We start from the raw sequence: 19,632 nt of genomic DNA, 5'->3' as shown, positions 1-19,632 counted from the left end.
TTCCCCGTGCAAGGGCGCCGACTGGCGACCAAAACACAAACTACACCTTCAGGACAACCAGATGGTAAACCAACACCTAATACCAATTTCCAATTGTGCATGTATAACGTTTCGGATGTAAATGTCAAACTCAGACATCTATACAATCCATATAAGCCTTTATCGAGGAGGTCTACGATCAAGACGAGAATATCCTCCCTTACAAATACAACACTGTACATATTGTCCGCTACTTCGCGCGGGTGACGATCTACAGCAGAGCAAACCATTGCACACTGGTGGACAACGTTTACAAACCATGACAACTTGAGACAGGTAGACTTTAACGTGTAAAATCCGTCTTAATAGATATACCTGGTATATTCTTATCGTATCTATCTATTTCTGTTGTTGATTGTTGTTGACGCTTTAACTTGTAATATTTCTGACATCACCCATTTCATAGCACAATGGAATATTCCGAATCATCATTGGTTATCGACTTGTGGAATATTCATTGCAAGAGGAGACAAAAGGATTGACGGTCCACTCACGAAGTAAGTTCGCTGTTCAAACGTCAGTATGTTGAGTGGGAGGTTACTTCACGTGTTAGCTAGTTAGTTATGTGCGTGTTGGAGAGCGAAAAATTTGAACAATTCTGTGAGAGGAACCTCCAACATGGCTGGCCGAAAAATGGCGGGAAAAAAATCTAGCGTAGTGGGTTTTTGTATACTGGTGAAGTTTTCTCCTAATGTGTGTATTTCGGAATTAGTGTGGGTGTAATCAGTATCCACAGTAAATGCCGCTTTGAATCATTGAAAAAAAGCTATGTTTAAAAAAAAATTATTTTCTAATTGTTGATCTGTTTGTTGGGAGGGGGGCATAAACGTGTTTGATTTGGAAGAACTAGTCCTTGTTTGAATTCTCATATAGTCTGTGTTTGAATTCTCATATAGTCCATGTTTGAATTCTCATTTAGTCTTACATATATGTCATTATATGTATTATCTAGACTATAGTTTCCAATGAGGCTTGAGCACCAGGAAGAGAAAGCTACCATCTTTTGACAGGATGCAAATAACTTTTCTGTAAAAACGTTACCTAATGTCATCAATATCTCGGAAACTTTTCTCGGTAACGTTAACGTTACCTATAACGTTATTGTCATCAATATCTCGGAAAGCAAGGGCAAGTCCCTCCAAATCTAACCAGCCAAGCTGGACCATTCAATGTGCGAGTACTGAGAAGCATGGCTGTACCATTGGCCGGCCCTATATTCTAGCCAACATTAGTCTATTCACCTTGCTGTCATGCATCAGGGCTGTCTGCTGGTCAGAGAAAGATGGACCCTGCTGGGCTTAACTCCTGGTCATCATGGTCAGTCAAGATGGAAGATGAGGTGAAAAAAAAACCCAGAGAAGTCATTTTTTGTCAAAGACTTGCATTATCTCTTCTCCATGTTTGTTTCAGTAGTTGTTTTAAGTTTCATGTAAAATAGGTATAAATAGTACCATTCTTTGTGCAAATAGATAAATACATCAAAGAATATTTAGACTTTAGGTCCAGTATCATGGCTATCGAAGCTTTTCAGACAGTGTTCTGAATATGTTAGTCTGTCAGGATTGAATTGCTGGCGTTATAACTGATGTTGCATCTAGCACATATCCCTAAATACACCGTTTTTAAAAATCCTGAGTTTATATCACCCCGCGAGTTTATGTGAACTAACGTTACATCGGTAAATAGATTTGAATCAACTTGTTTGTTTGCATGTATAGCTGTAGTAGACCTTACAAAAAGTTGCTGTACTTATGTCAATGAAGGTTGTTTGTAGAATCACCCTGAACTGTTGTGTTCAGCCTAAGCCAGGTGAGTTGGGGGATATAGGCTGCCTGTCCCCCGGTGCTGCCACCTGCCTGCCCCTGACCATGCTGCAGAGCTCCCAGCAGAGGTTCACGGCCGACATTAACCACCTGGTGCAGGAGGTGAACTTCCCTCTGCGCCAGGACTCGGACTGGTCCGGCTCCAGTCACAGCTCCAGCTCACAGGTTACAACTACTCCCTCTAGATATTCAAAACTGTACATCTGTACAATCTTGCAGTAAACTTGATATACAACATAGTTGGCTGAATTGGACTCTTGACAATACAATACAATACAATGGACTTTGGGATGATACAAATAGCTAAGGAAAGCACATCTGATCTAAAACCATCTAAAGCATCACATCATGGTTCATTAAAAGGCTATATGGAGGTGTTCTTTGATTCCACTTGGCAAAAATTGACAGTATTTAAATAAAATTTAGCAGTTGTATCAGTGTGTTTCAGTGTATATTGTTCCTCCATTTTCCAGTTGTCAGTAGAGAGTGAGTCCAGCATAGCCAGTGTGGAGGGTCCAGACGATCCGCGGGTATCGTCTTCTCCAAGAGCAGTGCACAGGCAAAGGGAGAGGTTAGCCAGGTCTTAGGCACACATCATTTTCTTGACACTGCTCTGAACATTCTAGTTGTCCCCTGTATACAACAATTTTTTACAGTCATGGTAACATAATGAGAATCCCGTTGCATATCTTTGAGCCACTCTGCCCTTTAAGACTACTGTAGCTCGAGGAAGAGACTGACATGAAACATGCCTGTCCATGGGAAAAAGAGACTTGCTTTTGGCTGTAGGATATAGAGAAAATGCTTGTTGTGTTGGTCATTTTCAATTCCACGTTGGGATCAAGCAAGTGTGAAAAATAAGACAACACATCAGCTGGTGGCAAAACCAATGAACAGCCCATTTCAGCACCAAGGACATGAATAATTATGGGACAAGAGTAGTAAGATGGTGCCTCTGTTTGAGTTAACAAGACTACTCTAACAAGCATTTTATATGTTTCATATGCCAAAAGGGACAGACACCGCAGCACAGTGGTTGCACTGCAGGAGATGGCCGGGCTGCTCCCAGTGTCCGAGGATGGACATAAACAGACCAAGGTAGGGTGCTTAACCTCTAGCACTTTGAAGTAGCTATTTGGTACCCAATTTCCTATTGGTTGCAGGGTTAGGCAGCAGAGAGAAGGTTACCGGTAACACTATGCTATAGAAATATCTTTCCAATATGTCATACAGTTCTCTGATGATACGATGTCAGAAAAGACTTGAATATTTTTGAAAATTCATTAGATATTTTGAATGAGGACAATTGGAAAAGAGCCCAAAGTTTTTGCACAGCACAATCAAGTATGTTATGGCTATGTTTTCCCTTCTCAGTGCCGTGTGTTGCAGCTGTCTATCCAGTACATTGACTGGCTACACATGGAACTGAAAATGGCCTACACAGACCTGGGAATCAAACCCTGCACCGCCAGGGTCAGTCTGAAGGATGTGTGCAGGGAGCTGGGTGTCTCTCCTGCCATCCTCACCATGTCACCATCAGTGCTCAGCTACGACTTACACATGCTGGCTAAACACATCGAGGGGAGATGCCTTCACAAGTACTGCAGTCCAAAACTGGAGCAGGATCCTTGTGAGGGAACCAGTGGGGACATCAATCAGATGGCAGGCAACATGGCTGGACCCGATTACCAACATGCTGTACAGCCCAGTTGCCGAGATGCTGACTTCCATACTGACACCCTAGCTGGAGAAGCATTAAAGTCTGAAGCAAGTCCTTGCCGCCAAACTGAGAACATTACGACGCCTAAGCAGTCGAGGAAGAGATGGCTGAGCCACGGTGAAGCTAGACCGAGACGGAAGACCAAACCAAAGAGATGCTGTGCTGAATGTCTGGAGGACACTACGCCAAGGAGAGAGCTGGGATGGACGGTGGAGAAGGGAAGAAAGTTGGATAGGAGTGTGCCCTTCCCCCATGCCAGGAGAGCACTCTTCAGTAGTGAAGACAACAGCAGCATGGAGACAAATGCCCCCGACGACGATGAGAGCAGTGACAGGTTTTCTGCCTTCTTCCAGCCTGAGAAGTTGTGCAGTGACCCCCGTAGCTCCTCACCCCAGCAGGTAGTCCCTATGAATCTTGATAAGACTGATTCTCACTCAGTGACACCAGCTCTTGGCTCTTCAGATTTACATCCTCCAGACAAGGACTCTGTTGTCCCTGAGGCAGAAGATATGCCGTACAGCAAGACACTTGTGGATGATTACTTCAAAATTTCACCGTTCGGCCGCCCATCTTCTTGTCCACCGTGCTACTCTGCTACCATGGCAGCTCCCTCCAAGACCTACACTCCACCAATCTGGAAGAATCTGAATGAACAAAGCATTTTTGACATGTCCAACTCCTCAGTGGACACCCTGCATGATGGAAGCTTCACTGGTCAGTTCCTGACATCTGGTGACGAGGCAGACAAAGAAGCAAACCAAGAGGTGCCTTCTGAAGATAGGGACGAAGACAGAGGATCCGGCACCAGGAGGAGGAGGTTCTCCTATGGCAGAGCCAAGAACAAGAAGAAGTGTGTGAACGGATTCATCATGTTCTGCAAGATAGTTCGAGAGAAGCAGAAACAGTGAGTCACGTTTATGCACCTTTATTGGGGGGCTGGGGGCACCACTCAAAGTTTGATGAAACTGAGCAACAATATGTTGCTGACAGAAGCTTATCATACTCAAAGTGAGTTTTTCATTTTGGTTATTTGTGGGATAGTAATGTGGATGGAAGTCCATAAATATGGTGGTAGTGTGGTGGACCTGCAATATAGTCAACCTTATTGAAGTCTGTCTAACCATTAGCTGCAAGAAAAGACAGCTGCAGTTCAATACTTGGTAGCATGGGGGCTCTACAGGTCTGGTAGAATGTTTCTTATGGTTGGGAGTACACTGTCCTTGTTTCAGGAGGTATTCTGGATATGCTTCCACCCAAATCAGCACCATGATGGGGAGGAAGTGGGCTGCCATGTCTCCAGCAGAGAGGAAGCCTTACAAGTGAGATATCATTGTTTTTGTTTCACAATTTAGACATTTAGGAGGGAGAAGAGTCAAAACTGTAATCTATTGCAGGGTTCAGGTTCCCATGCATTTCATGAGGAAGTCAGCTTCTTTGTACAGTCAAACCTGTCTATACCGGTCACTCAAGGGACTGGCCAAAACTGGCCGCTAAGGACAGGTGGCCGCTATGGAGAAAATGTCGATTATTTGACCACGAGTGACACATATTTTCAGTACCCACTGAGATACATTTATTCACCGTACAGTACACATGTAAACATTGCATAGGTAAGTCACATTTTAGAAAGTCGATTGTTGTTCTTTTACTTCTATTATGGGGTTGAAAAAAGAATTATTGTATCTGCCAACTCCAAAATCCTTGGCTTGCTCGGGCTTCATGTCTGTACAGACCAGCATCGCCATACTCTACTCTTGATCCTTCGCGACTGCTTCGCTGCAGGCACACGCGTCACCAACGAGTTTTAATCCTAATATGAAACAAAGTCCTTCGCAGCAAAATGCCACCTAGTTAGTTAAGAACAAAATACATGTTGCTCAGTTGCCACTTACTGTTCGTTTTTGACCGTTTTGAAACATAAAATCGTGGCGAAAGTTTTCCTTAGTCTGTTGTTGTTTCGCTTCCCGCTTGTCATTATCAGCTTCTACCATTATGCTAATAGGGTACTCAGAAGAAGGTCGCTCTTTTGATGGCTTTGTCCTTTTCAGAAAATTGCAATAGCCCAAATTTTACATCATATTAATGTTATTCATATTTCTTTTGAAGCTTTTGGTAAAGTAATTATCCTCAGTGATACTTTGTAGCAAAATAAATTTAGCGCATTATACCTCCGAAACAGTAATGTCTTCCGTTGACCTTTGTGCTGCTGACTATCAGCGCCATTTTGAAAATCGCGTGAAACACGTTTTGACTTTGAGCACCGGGGAAAACGGATATTGGGCCAGCATTCAAACATTTCCCGAACTTACCGCATCAGCTACATGTGCGGGTTGTATTTTCCAAAAAGCTGCCGTAATATTTGTCCAGTCGAAATGCAAAGAAATGGTCAATTTTGCTACGATGTACAAACGCAAGCCATGTGAAGAAAATTATACTGACTTCGTGTCAAATCATGGATTTTCTAACAAAGATAAAACATTCTGGTTTTCTTTATTATCATCCTATCCAGTTGAGTCCACATAAATTTGATAACTGCGTGAAAAAATGAAGATTTTGAACCCGGCGTGCGGTGGCGATGCGGCTTCTACCGGCGCGCCGTGACCGTTATCGACAGTGTTACTGTACTCGCGGGACTGAAAATCGTCTGGCCGCGACCGCGTTGGACAGGTGGCCGCAATAGCCTAATTCTTAATGCTTATGTCAATGGGAAAAATCCAAGGGACCGACAAAAAGTGACCACTATGGGCAGGTGGCCGCTATGCAAAGGTGACCGCTAATACAGGTTTGACTGTATTGTAATTCTTGAAATTTTTGCAGTGTTTTTTTGTTTTCACCACAAACTTAAAACCACTAGTTTTTCCATTACTGTACAGTATGTGACTATAGTGCAATCGTGAACTTAAAACATTTGCACAACAGCTATCTGCCAATGGTTGATTCTGTCTAATTCCTTGTGTTATGTCTGTCAAAATCAGTGCATGAAATTGTCTTTGATACAGAGATGCTGCTTATGAGTTCAGTCTACGGAACAACAGGAATGTCATTGTGCAGAAGTCCCTGCTACATGATGTTTTTGACTTAGCAGGCATTCTTGGAGGAACATCTTCTGCATCAACAACGGATTCTGCTGGACTGCTTCATGCATCACCCGTGTCAAGTATTGTTTTGGATGCATGTGTCCCTGTGGCTGGGTATGGTGGTAGATCAAGGGAAAATTGTACAACAGTGACAACACAGTCAGATGCATCAGGGGATGCAGTAGAGCTGCAAGTTACATGAGCTGAAGGCTCTACTTGCCTATGATGAGGTTACAGACCTATTGTTGTCTGGACTTGTAACTATTTCCCTAAGAATTGCCATGTGACAGTATATAGTATTATTATATGTTTGTTGTTTAGCAGAAGGTTGAGAGGTTTTGGATCGTTTGCAAAAGGCTAAGAAATTGACAAGATTTAGCCATTTCCAGTTTTCACATTTAAACTTTCTATTGTTACCGTTTAACTGCATTGTTAAATTTTCAAGCATTGAAAACGATATATGAAAAGTGGAAGAAATTATAGTTATATTACAGCTATCTTCGGTTTGTTACCAACTTACACACTGACAAACAGGAACACCTAAGATTTTTACCACCAGAGACTGAAAAAGTGCAGGAAAAAATGGGACAAAACAGGAAACTAGACAACTTTGCTGTTAAATTGACTGTTTATTTACACATATTTTCAATATCCGTATCAAAATCTTATCATTGCTAGTACTGTTAACAATTCATGTTGTTTTGGAATGTTACAACCAAAATATAGATATTTGAAGATCAGTTTTCAAACTTTGCATTTGCCTCACATAGGGCATTCAGAATCTGTACATAGTATAAAAAATACAGCCTGTATCCATTGATACAATTACATTGTATATTGCACTAAGCATTGCTAACTTATGATATTGCATACAAATAAATACACTTTGTTTAGCTTCAAAGTTGTCATTCTGTGTTTTTCATGACAAGTCTGGATAGTTGGCCATGAACTTTAAAAGTGCTGACTCTTTCCCCATTATGTGGGAGCAAGGATCTTAGTGTACAATATTGTGTCAGAATTTTCCACTGGAGATGATACATCATTCTTGAAGTATGCCACTGGACGGCCTGGTAAGGAAGGGAACAAAAAAAAAATTAAGCATCTGGATACTTGAAATTAAAGATCAATGCTAACAGTAAAGTTATTCATGAACAAACTTGTAAGATATTCATAAAAAGTAAAGTGTAACTTCAAGTCATCATGTTAGTTATATATTGTGCTTTCATGAGCTTGTTACAGGTCTACTTGATGAGAGACAATTACTTACAAAATTGAAGTCAAAGTCATGATTTCAAACCACATGTAAAAGCAACCCTGCCCAGCTCACCTATCCAAGTCTTCCTGGATGTGAGGACAAAGCCCTTACATTCAGCATCACTGTCACACATGCTGGCAGCTTCCTGCGCATCGAACACGGACACTGCACACGCTCCCCGGGACAACGACCTCAGACAGTCAAAGTCTCCCACACCTGGCACGTCAGACTGGAGAACCTTCTTGTATCCTGGGAAGTATGGAAGTTGGTATTTCATATTGGAGACTACAACTTTGTTATAAAGTTACATTTCATCTTGACTACAGTAGACATTTAGAATGTTTGGGTGTGAGACAGAACTATACAGTTGCAAAACATTTTTAGCCACTCAGACATGTGAACATATCATTGCATTGTATTTGTAATACACTTAAAGATGAGGGACTTTCATGACACCTGTATATTTTGAATTCTTGACATAACCAGGAGTTCCATAAGATCTTTCTTTACTCACCAGTCATGTCTGATTTGCCGTCCCTGTGTAGGTAGGCCCCACTCTGATACAGGCCCAGGATCCTCTCCAGGTGAGCAGCAGTCTCCTCACTGGACCACTGCAGGGTAGCTACAGACAGAAGGAAGCAGATGTAGTCATTGATTTGTTCAAGTATCCATCATATACTGTTTAACGTTTCTTTACTCAGTTAATGTTTCTTTACTGGCCATTACAAAGAAGAGTAGCTTGGAGTACATCACAGAACTTCTTGGTATATAACGCATACAAGTGAATCATATTTTACAACATTGGCAAATGTATACCATATTTCACAATTTTTTCAGGTAGAAGATACATGCTTTTGCCTGTCTGAAAGAGTGCTTACCTTCTACTGGATGGAAATGTTTGAGCTATTTGGGCTTCCCAGCATTAATCCTTGATAGTTTTCAAAACCATAATAGCATACTGAAGTAGCCATTTGGCATCCAGTTCCCTATCAGTTACAGAGTTAGGCAGCAGGGAAAAAGCTAAAAATGTCACCAGGAAATGGGAGTTAAGCAGTTTCAATCTCCTACCTGTCTTATTCATAGCCTCATCCACAAGTGGCTTCAGTGCTTCTGGTACTTCGAAAGGAAGCAGGTACACAAAGAAGTATCTGTAGGCGTTGTACAGGTTGCTCTTGTCGCTCCATGACGAACATTTCCCCTGCCAACAGGACAGCTGGAAGGACGTCCCCGGGAATTCCAATTTGCAGTCGGAGTCTTCGGAACATTTTGGTGCGTAACTGTCAGCATCGTCCAGGTCCGCCAGCTTCACCTCCCCGTCGACAAGCACAAACTGCTGCAGCTTGAAGTCATGGAGGGCGACTGGGCCGATGGGCGAGGAGTTCAGGTGAGCCAAGAGCTGAGCCAGGCCCAGACTTATCTGTGGAAGAAAAGGGTGAGAAGTTCTATCACTGACCATCAAACTTCTTAGCTCAAGAAGTTAGCTGCACAAATGATACAGTATCTGAGACGACTTGCTTACTACATACATGTATATTGCATACAATAAGGCTGAATCATGTTCTATTTATTGCATTGGTATAATTGCTAGACAGCAATCATCAAGTCCCATTTTCTTTCTTTTTTAAATTTTCTTTTTAGCTGAACTGGATATGCATGTACTGTAAATCGTTTGCAGGGAGGTAGGAGGGAAAAGGCGGCAGTGTTTTAAACTTGCAGTTGAAAGAAGACAGTAGCAAGACAGGGCACATGTTCACTGTGTGATGAAAAACATAAACATAAACCCATAGCAAACATTTCATGATCAACAGTTTTCAAAACCAAGCTGTCCAAGTTTTTAAGATTAAGAGTTAAGCCTTACCCTGAAGCGGTCCTCCCAGGAAGCCTGCAGCAGGTTGATAATGTCCAGAGGTCCACCCAACTCCATTATAGAAGTGACAGAGCCATCCTCGCCTCCATGGAAACAGTAACCTAGCAACTGGGAGGATACAAACAAAGGCAAATTCAGGAATCACATAACCAAGTTTACCAGGTACTTTACCACTATAGAGAGTCCAATCTGTTGACAACCAACTTTGAAATGACCCATTCCTAAAAGGGGAGAAATATGAGGGTCACAGAGCCTGAGCCACGAGACAAATCGTCATTGCTTTGCAAATCACATTCTTAAAACTATACTGACTAATACTGTATATAGTCCCTGTAATGAGCAGCTGTTGACAAAATCACGGTGATTACATGGTATGACAAACATCTATAAAATAAATGGCTAAACAATGATCTTTGCCACTTGTCTTTGGATGGGACAACCTGCAGTAGGAATGCATCATGTACATATTACAATACAAGAACATATTCTATAAATCAATCATCCACTGTTATCATTTGAAGTATCTGTTTCTTGTAAATAGACCCAAGAAGAATGTGTTTCTCTATAAAACAAAATCACCCTCTCATAAATTGTCAAAGCCAACTGACTACTTTATTGTCAAGAACAGCCCAACTGACTCTGCTGTGCACTTCAGTGCTTGTAAAAGGAACATTCCTGGATCCAGAAGAATGCATGACTGCCTACAGCTTTACCACACAAAACTGTCATGTAAATCTTAAAGTTGATAGGAACACAGTGCCAAGAATGCAATTAGAGTGATAACATCAGCAAAGAAGGCAGGAAGATCTGCCATACATGAAGTATTGTCACACCTCTGATCTATGATCTAGCTGTCAATGAATAGAGCCATCGTGGGACTGCTAATATTGCCTGTTTTCGTATGGGTCATGGTATCCATTCATTGCCCCAGGTAAGTTGCACCTGTGCAGTTATAGGAAGCAAAAACTGTAGCAACTGCACGTGTAGTGAATTCTCCATGCAGCCGGCACCCAGAAAGAAGATCAGGACTGTCTCCAGCTTTAAATTCTTTGCTTGGGAGCCAATTTTTTTAATTTTCATTGTTGAATTTGTCATTTTAAAAGCTTAAAAAAATACATTTTCATCAGTTTTATCTCATGAAATTGATATTTTTGGGACGGAAGGGGTTGATCATGAATTTTTTTCCATCCCAAGAAGCAAATTTGGAAGGACGGGTCCTGGAGACAGCCCTGAAGGAGATATCAAATTACTTTAAAGTGATCAGAGACATTTTAGCAGACTTTATGGAAAACTTTCATAACATAGTGAACATTTTCCAACAGAACTAAAAACTGCCCACTCAAGCCACCCAGGGTGGATGTTTGGAAGGAGTTGTTTTGGTATAATCTCGGGGGAACATTTGCCACATTTCCCTCCTGCCAAAAGGGGCAAGGCTCTCAGGAGGGGACAGATGGAAGGGGAGGAGAGCCTGGGATAAATACAGCCCAGCACGTCCTGTCAATCACAGCGGATATGCTGGGGACAGAAAAAGGGTTAAATTAAGAATCAAACTAGTAAAAATTAGAAGTGTGTGGAAAATCAGTCTTACAAAGAGTGACAAACTACATGTAGGTTGAAATGAAGCAATGCGATAGGAGATAGTCATGTATGTATACCACTTTAGGTCAAATATCTAGGTCACCAGGCAGGCTGACAATATTGTGAGCAGTTTTGAAAATTACAAGATATCACAAAAAAGGCCTCTCCCAGATAACAACTACATTAAAATATGGTGACAAGGTAGTATTTAATATATTTCCAGTTTAAGCATGATCAAAATACATGTACAAGCTGTTACTTGTACCTGTGAGATCAAAGACCAACGGTGAATAGAGGGAGGTAATTAGCAATTATCACCTCAAAATTAGCAATTTGCGGGGTGGGAAAACTTCAAGGATCTGCCTAGCAGGTAACATGGGCAATGTAATACATTTACTTCTTTCATTTGTCCAGACCCTTATACAAATGAAAGAAGTAAATGTATTACATTGTACATATAGTGCCTAGTGGCAAGTTTCCTCACTGTTTCAGTAACACTAACAGGGTATATTTTCACAGGGGGAGCTGATTGCCCGTCTCCTTATATATTTGCTAGCAGTTAAAGATTTGATTTTTAATATTATACTACTTTTGCTAGCAGTTAGCTTGACATGTCCCATTCGTCAAGTTAGTATGAAGGTGGCCACTTGAAGTGCTGGGATATCTATGACATACAGTTATTATATCTTTCACAGAGGGCATGAGAGCTCCTCTGTGGGTAAGAGGATCCCCCCTTTGCCCCTTCCCCATGCTGGGTTGACAAAGGAAAAGGTAGCTGAACATTTTCAGGCAGGTTAACCCACAAGCAGCGCTCACCCCTGGTCTGGCCCCCAGCAGGAAGCTGCCTGCTCCCTGGAGTGGAAGGGGGACAAGGGCACATTTGACATGGTACCAGTGTCAGTTACAGTCGGGCATGGCAACTGAGGAGGAATAGATTTGGGAGAAGTGTTGGTAGCACCTTTGGGTGTTGCAATGCTAGTACACGTTGCTTCAGCTGACAGACAGGAAGGTGGCTAAGAGCATTTCATATCCTATATAACATTTTGTGACAAAATGGACTTCAGAATGGTTCAAAACTACACACATTTCCCTTGGATGGAAATGGTCTCACAGAAACAGTGTTAAGTATAAACAAAGAATGCACAAAAACAAAGGCCAGATGGAAAAGTTGCTAATAACATTGATAACCCAAGCTTGTTGAAGAACTATGATGGTAATTATGAGCTGGCTCCAGTAAGCTGACGTCACACAAATTTATTCATTGCCAGGTGGTCACCAAATTTCAAAATTTCTAGAAAGTTAACCACCTTTCTTTTAATGAAAATCTACCCTGCTACATTCGGCTGGGCTTGGTGACCCGTGAACATTGATCAAGGACATAGCTGTATTCTGGCCAAAAATGTCCTTTAGAGGTAGCAGACTTGACTACAGTACATACCCCCCTCCCTAACTCCTGGATCTGCACTTGATCTTTAACAGTCTTGACATCCGCTCAGTTAGAAGGTTAATGCCAAATAGAGCGGGGCTTACCATTAGGAAATTGGTATTCACAAAGGGGGCAGCAATGGTTTTGCATGGCACATCTGCCAACAAACCTCTTTGAAGAACAGCTTGGAAAAAGGACTTATCACTTGCACAGTAGAACGCCAGTTAAGGTCTCTCCTTCCTGACAAATGCTTCAGATACTTCCACCATTGCCACAACATAACGATGTTTTCGGGTCAACATATTTAGATAAGAAATACTTAAAGCTGTTCTGTCTTTACACGCTACCCTGCCAGGACTAAGGATGGGACCTGGAATCACAGCGGAAAGTCGATAAACTTGTGGATAGATTGTCCTGGCATGGCAGGCTAGTAATTGCAGACTGGCACCACTGTATAAGCAGTGCCCACACATGGGGGCTGTGGAACTGATACTAGATTTTTTAAAGAACACTTCAGAATCACAGAACATTAGTGATCACAATGCAGATATATGCAGAAACCAGAGGATGATGATGCAAAATGCCCAAAACTTTTCCATCTAGAATACACTCCTCAAGTATGTCCTTGCTTGTCAACACTGGCCAGTCTAGTAATATATCCTTACATTAACATTCATATTACATTCAAGGTGAATGTTTTGCAGTCATGTGCCCTCTCACCTAATTGGACAGGGACTTTCCTGACTGCCCGACACCTGGGACTATCCAGACATACTATAGGTGTGGGGACAACTAGACTTCACTGACAACAACAGCTGAGGTGATTCAAGTGACATGCAATTGACCCATGGAGAAAGAGGCCAAATACTTGGCCCAGGATGGAGATACCATCTGAGTCACTCTGATAGTGTAAATTTAAAGGGAATTCATTCCAGCGACTCTGCTGTCAAAACCCCATTTTCTGACCAAGTTTTATCATCAGCTTCCTGCCTATCACAACAAGACTCTTCACTCATCTTTTTACAACATAAACAAGTCGTCTGAGGTATGCCACTGCCAAGGTTGAGGAAATATGAGAAATGAGGAGGAATTTTGTTATGTTGCCTGGTAGCAGAGACAAATTGTGATCAACAGGGTATGAAAACACAGGAGAACCAAGGGCTTTGAAGAGTGGATTTCCTTTCCCTCAATGCTGGCATCATACCAATGTTGCAGTGCCATATCTACATGGCGGAATAACTAAAATATTATCTAACGGTAACACAAACTCCTCTGAAAACAAAAGCACTTTGTATGTAGAACATTAAAAAATCCCTCCTCTTTATGATAAATCATATGTTGGATGATTGTGGTAATGTCATAGATCACATGTGAACTTTTATCGGCATCAACTAATCCATCACGCCGTTTGTAAGGAGAGTTTTACATGTTACCGAGAGAACCAGACCTGGTGTGTCACGGTGGGGCATGGGGGATTAGCAGTAAAAATAAACCGCCTCTAGCACCTCAAATGGAGTGTGATTTGTTGTTTGTAATAGGTATCGCCTAGGGGAGCCTTCCGTCACTTCGGAAAGCCTGGTTTGAAAGATGAGGTGTTCTGCGCCGTAGAGGATTACACAGCCCCATTCCCGCACAGCGGAAATCGACAGAAGATTGAAAACCCGATTTTGACAGGAGTCTGGTCAGGCCTGACAGGTGGAGATAAAATAGAGAGTAGGATTTTGGGCCTGGGTCTCGTCTCCGAGCAGGAAACACGTCTCAGTGTGGTGAGAAGTGGGCTAGCAACGCGTGTTGTCGGCGTTATAATGGATTACTTATCCGAAATTGGGTCCTCTCCGATGACGCTCTGCCCCAAAGTATGCACATTCTCTCACATCTCGATGCAACAGAGTCAGACGGGCCAAATTAGGGTCACCCGGGTTCTGCTTCTCCGACGACGAGAGCCCGCCAGTAAAAACCTATCTCACGCTCCATTCTCTCCGGCTTTTCTGATCGACTGGAGATAAGTGGCACAGGATCGGACAGCGGGAGGCGCCACGGCGCGATATACTAGTATACATGTCGTTAAATCATCAAGTACCCTCTAGGTGCATTTATCTCGAGTCACGTATGTCAAAACTGCGACATAATTTACACTTGCTGTCGACCCATTTTTGTCCCACATATTATTAGCATAAGTATTTCGGAGACCCGCCTCGCTCGTTAGAGTAAATAAAGGCACACAACACCGCGGGCCCCGGTTCCTGTGAAAAACCACACGGCAAGAGCATCGCAGGGGATTTGCGGGCAATTGCGAAATCGAAGGCGTACTTATCGCAGAAAGTATTCGCACCCTCCGAGAAAACGAAGACAATTCGGAAACCCTACTTCTGCCTCTAAACCATGGGTTTGACCCGAGGGACAAAATATGGACACTTATTCTAGGGTTTCGTCTAGGGTCTCTGTGTTGCAAAGTGTTTGTACGTTCCAGTTGTTCCAAACAATAGCACGTAAGGAAGGCAGCTCAAGGCAAATCTCCCCCCTCCTTTCTTATGCCCGACCCATAGTAAATGCAATAATCCTTCGCCAACGATTTCAAGGTTTGGAGGTGGGAAACGGGAGGGCTTGGTACATATGGTGCAAGATAAACTGGGTAGGACCGTTTTGTCTAACACAACAACGACAAAAGTCAACACAGATGCAGACACGGTCCAAGGCTACCACCAAATCAGCACAGAGCCATTCTCACTGGAATATGTGGATAAGCAACTTGCTATATGTAGGCACAGAGGAGAGCTAAGGGCAAAAGTATTCAAATGATGTTGTGCTGCATTTAAAATATCAGACCTCTATACAGAGCTGAAGTTGAAGAAACTTAACACCGATATAATCGACCTAGTGTGTTGAGAGTCCTGGGGTTAGAAGTGCGCTAACAATTTTGAACGACACAATAATTTTTTCCACAGTAAAATTGAGGGAAAACATGGTTCCAGTACCTTGATGATATTGGGATGGGCCAGGGCTTGTAAAAGGGCGACTTCTTTGACGATTTTGTAGTTGGCCAGCGCAGAGCAGTCCCGATGGTCCATGCCTGTGTCCAGACAAAGTCTCATGTCGTGGCCGGACATCGCCACAGATTTCATGGCGACGTCCACTCCGTTGTACTTTCCCTTCTGCACGACTTTGGTGTACCCAGATCCCGCGGGCCCGGTAACCTTGATGTGCTCAAGTTCTCTGCAGCCGATATACCTGGGGTCCTGTCGTACCGTCCCGTTGGCCCCGGCGGGCGCGTCCGTGTTGACAACCCGGAGCTTCTCTCGCCTAGCGTCCATGAGCCGACGGAATTTGGGCTCCACGGGCTTGCGTGCAGAGACCAGCACGTCCATACTCTCCTTGTACTCCGCAATCTCTCTCCTCTTGTTCTCCAGTTCATTTTGCAGGTCCCTGATGTGCGCCGTAAGCCTCTCCGGCATGGTCTGATCGCCACCCGGCCGGGTGTCAGAGAAAAGGCGACGGTCATTACGGGAGCCCAGCAGGGCGATATTTACGACGATCGCGGTCCCCAATACCGTCAGCAGGAACGTGATGGCCCTAGTCAGATGCAGTCGGCGACCGCACGCCATGTCCTCAGTCCCGAAACAGGCGTGTGCCGCTCCAGACAACTCACGACAGCGTGGACCTGTTACCCTAACGACAGCCCAGTCAGTGCACGCACCACTTTGCGAGGTGTGCCGCGCTGTTCTGAAGCCCAGGCGCTTGTGGCGGCGCCGAGAGAAGAATGGGAGTGCGCACGTGACAAATGGGGACAAATACACTCGTCACCAACTCGATTAATTAGCGTGTTTTGTTCCTGTCACATCGGATTACCCCTTGGCGGTTCCAGTTCAGATCCGGCCAGGAAATTTGCACCAAACCGAAAAGGCGAGAAGATTAGCAAAATTGCCCCAAAGGTGTCAACAGTGAATGGACCCCCGACCTGTAATGGCTGCTGTTTTATTTACTCATTATCAACACGAGCTTCCCGCCCCCTGGAAGTTCATAAATCTTCTAATGGTCTCGCCCGCTGTCGTCCCCAACGCCAGTGCAGGGCGTTAGGACTAGACAGTTGACTTTGTCCTATTGGGACGGGTCAAAATATTCAGCACATGGAAATGATGGGTTGTATGATTGCTGGGACCACTACAAAAATAACCGCGTTCTGATTGCGTTCTTGTTATTGTAGTCAGGAAACATAAAAAAGACGTTTTAACGATGGGTTTATGGTTGTAGTAAAATGAACTAATTTGTGGTCCAAACCTTTTTGTTTATTTAAGTGTCCTTTACATTTATTTACAGGACTTTTATGTATTAGATAACATCAAAAAATTGTGCTTTTAAAATGAATATTTAATATGGCTTGAATTTGAACGCTTTGGTCTTGTCAGGATTTTGAATTTGCAAAAAGTTGAGTCTGTCCCACTCCCGTCTCATATGGGAACGAAACCGTAGTGCTAAACGCCACAGTCACAGCATTCTCTGTATTCATATCTCCAAGCACGGAGGTTTTGGTCTAGAGGGGTAGGAGTGGCTGCGACTTTTAACGTTTCTCTGGAGAACTCCTAGCCCTCTCGACCGAAACCTCCGTGCTTGGAGAATACAGCCACAGACCTCCCTAGTGCGGATCCCAGCAGAGCTCTAGAGGACTACCTCGCTCGTACATAAACGCGTCTCACGGTAAACCGAATTAGTCGCATCCTTCTATTTCTCCAAACCCATGTATAATACCAATGACGTTTAATCAAATTGGTAATACCTGTTCTGTGAACTGACAGTTGCGCACACCCTTCCATGGGTTTGATAATAGTTCATGATATTACGGGGTTTGGGCTGCTTGATATGTACAAAAGGGCATGCTTGTTGGAAATAGATCGATTCTCTTCCCTGATCCACCGGATAGACAGTCACTCGCCGAGTCGAGCAATGCTTCATATTTTGGGTTCACTGGCATCAATAAGAAAACAGACAGCCACGTACATAGTAAAACTGTCCTGCTGTTCTTGGCATTCTTGGGTATCGAGAGACGTCGGCTACAAACCTGCAACCGTGCTCGCATCATCTGTTGGAAATTACTTGACAATGTCAATGTCTAGTCTGAGTAACCTACTAAGACATTCGGCTCGGGATTCTTAAAAATCAAATTTCCTCACGCTTGCTGTTCTGTCATCGACAATAGAATTGCTGATCCATGTTAACTACATCTTTGTGATCGCCGGGAAAATCTTATCAAAGATGGCAAGTTAGTTAGTCCACGGAAATTTCAGTGCCCTTTTCTAACGACGTCAGCAGTTTCCTTCTGAGTTCTGGGCGGGATTCCAAGACTTGCTACATGCACATTGTATCTCTCACGGTCTCGCCCGTCATATCATTACTTGCCAGTCAAAGACAAGCACGTGAGAAATTTGGGTATTGTGTTAACGTCGCTTGAAGCTGATATACGTATTATTGTGTAGACGTCAGGGTTTAGGAAATGGTGGGATGAAATGGTGATTAAAGGGTCATTGAAATTTCACAAGTGGGCTGATGAGTTGATGAAAGCGGGATTGAAATACATGTGATGGCATGTGTATTGTGATTCCTGCTTGGGATACAATAGTATCTGTACATGTGCGTAACCTTACATAGGAATCCAAGACTATGATACAGGATATACGCAGAAAGGTTTAAAATCAAACCTGATTTTAAGCCTCCTTGATATAAGCAATTCATTTTTGGTGTCTTTCTCCTTTCATTGCCCTACTATTTTGAACGACAACAGGCGCCATGGAATAACACCAGAATGAAGCCCCCAGGTAACATTTCTTTTCTTTAAGATGGTTGGAAAACCTCAGGTAAGTTGTCTCAGTAATCTACATCTATGGGGTATTATGTGTCTTTGCTTTACAACGAGCTCTTAGTACTTCATAGATTCAAGGTCACTGGTAAGTCTCCAAACCCCCATGTGTCTGTTATTGAGGCCACGACAACATGGCTAAAGCCAAGAACAGTTTCCACCGAGACGCCCCAGACACAGCTAATCCCTGCTCAGTGGTTTCCAATCCCCTTGCTCCTGCCCCAGTGAGCTTTCGCTTCCCCGCCCACGAGTTGGAAATCACTCTTACCACCACTCCATACTTGATCTTTACATTGGCGTCTTCTCAAGTTCAGTCTGCGGAAGCAATACAGTTCTAGTCCGAGCGTCAACACCGAGTATCTTCTCATCATCAGTTTCTTAAACATTTCACTCATTTAGTTTTTTTGTGGATATCTTTCTTCAAGAATTTAATGTATTCTTCCTTTTCGGCTGTCTTTCTCGACTATTTCTGGTACCAAAAGAATTTACTGAAAACCACATGTCGAGTCCCGTTTAATAGGATCTGTTTGCCATTTAGAAGTTCAAGGATGGGTTTTGCTCTATCAAATGGGTTTTCTCAGTAGTCAAGAGGATCTGTAGAGAGCCGCCTGTTGATTCAATACTCTTCATCTTTACATCAGGAGCTGTCGTCAAGCAAAGCCGAATTCGCTTTGGCAATGATTTAGTCTAATAACTTCAGGCCTGCCTCTGACACGGGAATTTACAGGGGTCACTGGAGAGTTTCCTTCCAAAGGGAATAATGCGCTCGAAGAAAATTTGCTGGTTCGTGGATTTGCTGTCGGCGAGCGTGACTGTCCATTACACTGCAACCTGGCCGGCAGCGACCTAGATTTGATTTGTGTAACCCTTGACTTCATATTAAATTGTGTAATGCAAAATGTAAAAGTATGGCTGGAAAGACAACAAAATACCCAAAACGTAAAAAAACTACTAGTATGAAGTTTGCTGAGCGCTCTGTCAGATCGCGCGGTCACAACC

General features: G+C 43.2%; 2 protein-coding genes across 2 annotated transcripts; one reads left to right on the top strand and one right to left on the bottom strand.

Annotated features, from left to right (window-relative positions):
• The first annotated feature begins 431 nt into the window (after positions 1 to 431).
• Positions 432 to 7,560, top strand: LOC136433573 (uncharacterized). Its single transcript, XM_066425890.1, has 8 exons — positions 432 to 536; positions 1,299 to 1,378; positions 1,839 to 2,027; positions 2,336 to 2,433; positions 2,876 to 2,960; positions 3,237 to 4,486; positions 4,812 to 4,901; positions 6,582 to 7,560. Exons 2-8 carry the CDS (start codon positions 1,322 to 1,324, stop codon positions 6,859 to 6,861), a joined length of 2,049 nt encoding a protein of 682 aa, XP_066281987.1. The 5' UTR covers positions 432 to 536; positions 1,299 to 1,321; the 3' UTR covers positions 6,862 to 7,560.
• On the bottom strand, positions 7,269 to 16,705 carry LOC136433574 (extracellular tyrosine-protein kinase PKDCC-like). Its single transcript, XM_066425891.1, has 6 exons — positions 15,761 to 16,705; positions 9,773 to 9,889; positions 8,983 to 9,331; positions 8,429 to 8,536; positions 7,987 to 8,163; positions 7,269 to 7,726 (listed from the first exon to the last, which is right to left on the bottom strand). The coding sequence occupies exons 1-6, from the start codon at positions 16,385 to 16,387 to the stop codon at positions 7,635 to 7,637; spliced, it is 1,470 nt and encodes a 489-aa protein (XP_066281988.1). The 5' UTR covers positions 16,388 to 16,705; the 3' UTR covers positions 7,269 to 7,634.
• Positions 16,706 to 19,632: the final 2,927 nt, after the last annotated feature.

The sequence above is a fragment of the Branchiostoma lanceolatum genome, chromosome 4 (genome assembly GCF_035083965.1).
Source record: "Branchiostoma lanceolatum isolate klBraLanc5 chromosome 4, klBraLanc5.hap2, whole genome shotgun sequence".
In the NCBI taxonomy this organism is placed as follows: Eukaryota; Metazoa; Chordata; class Leptocardii; order Amphioxiformes; family Branchiostomatidae; genus Branchiostoma; species Branchiostoma lanceolatum.
Note: the sequence above shows the minus strand (reverse complement) of the source record. Positions and strands in the feature narration are given on the sequence as shown.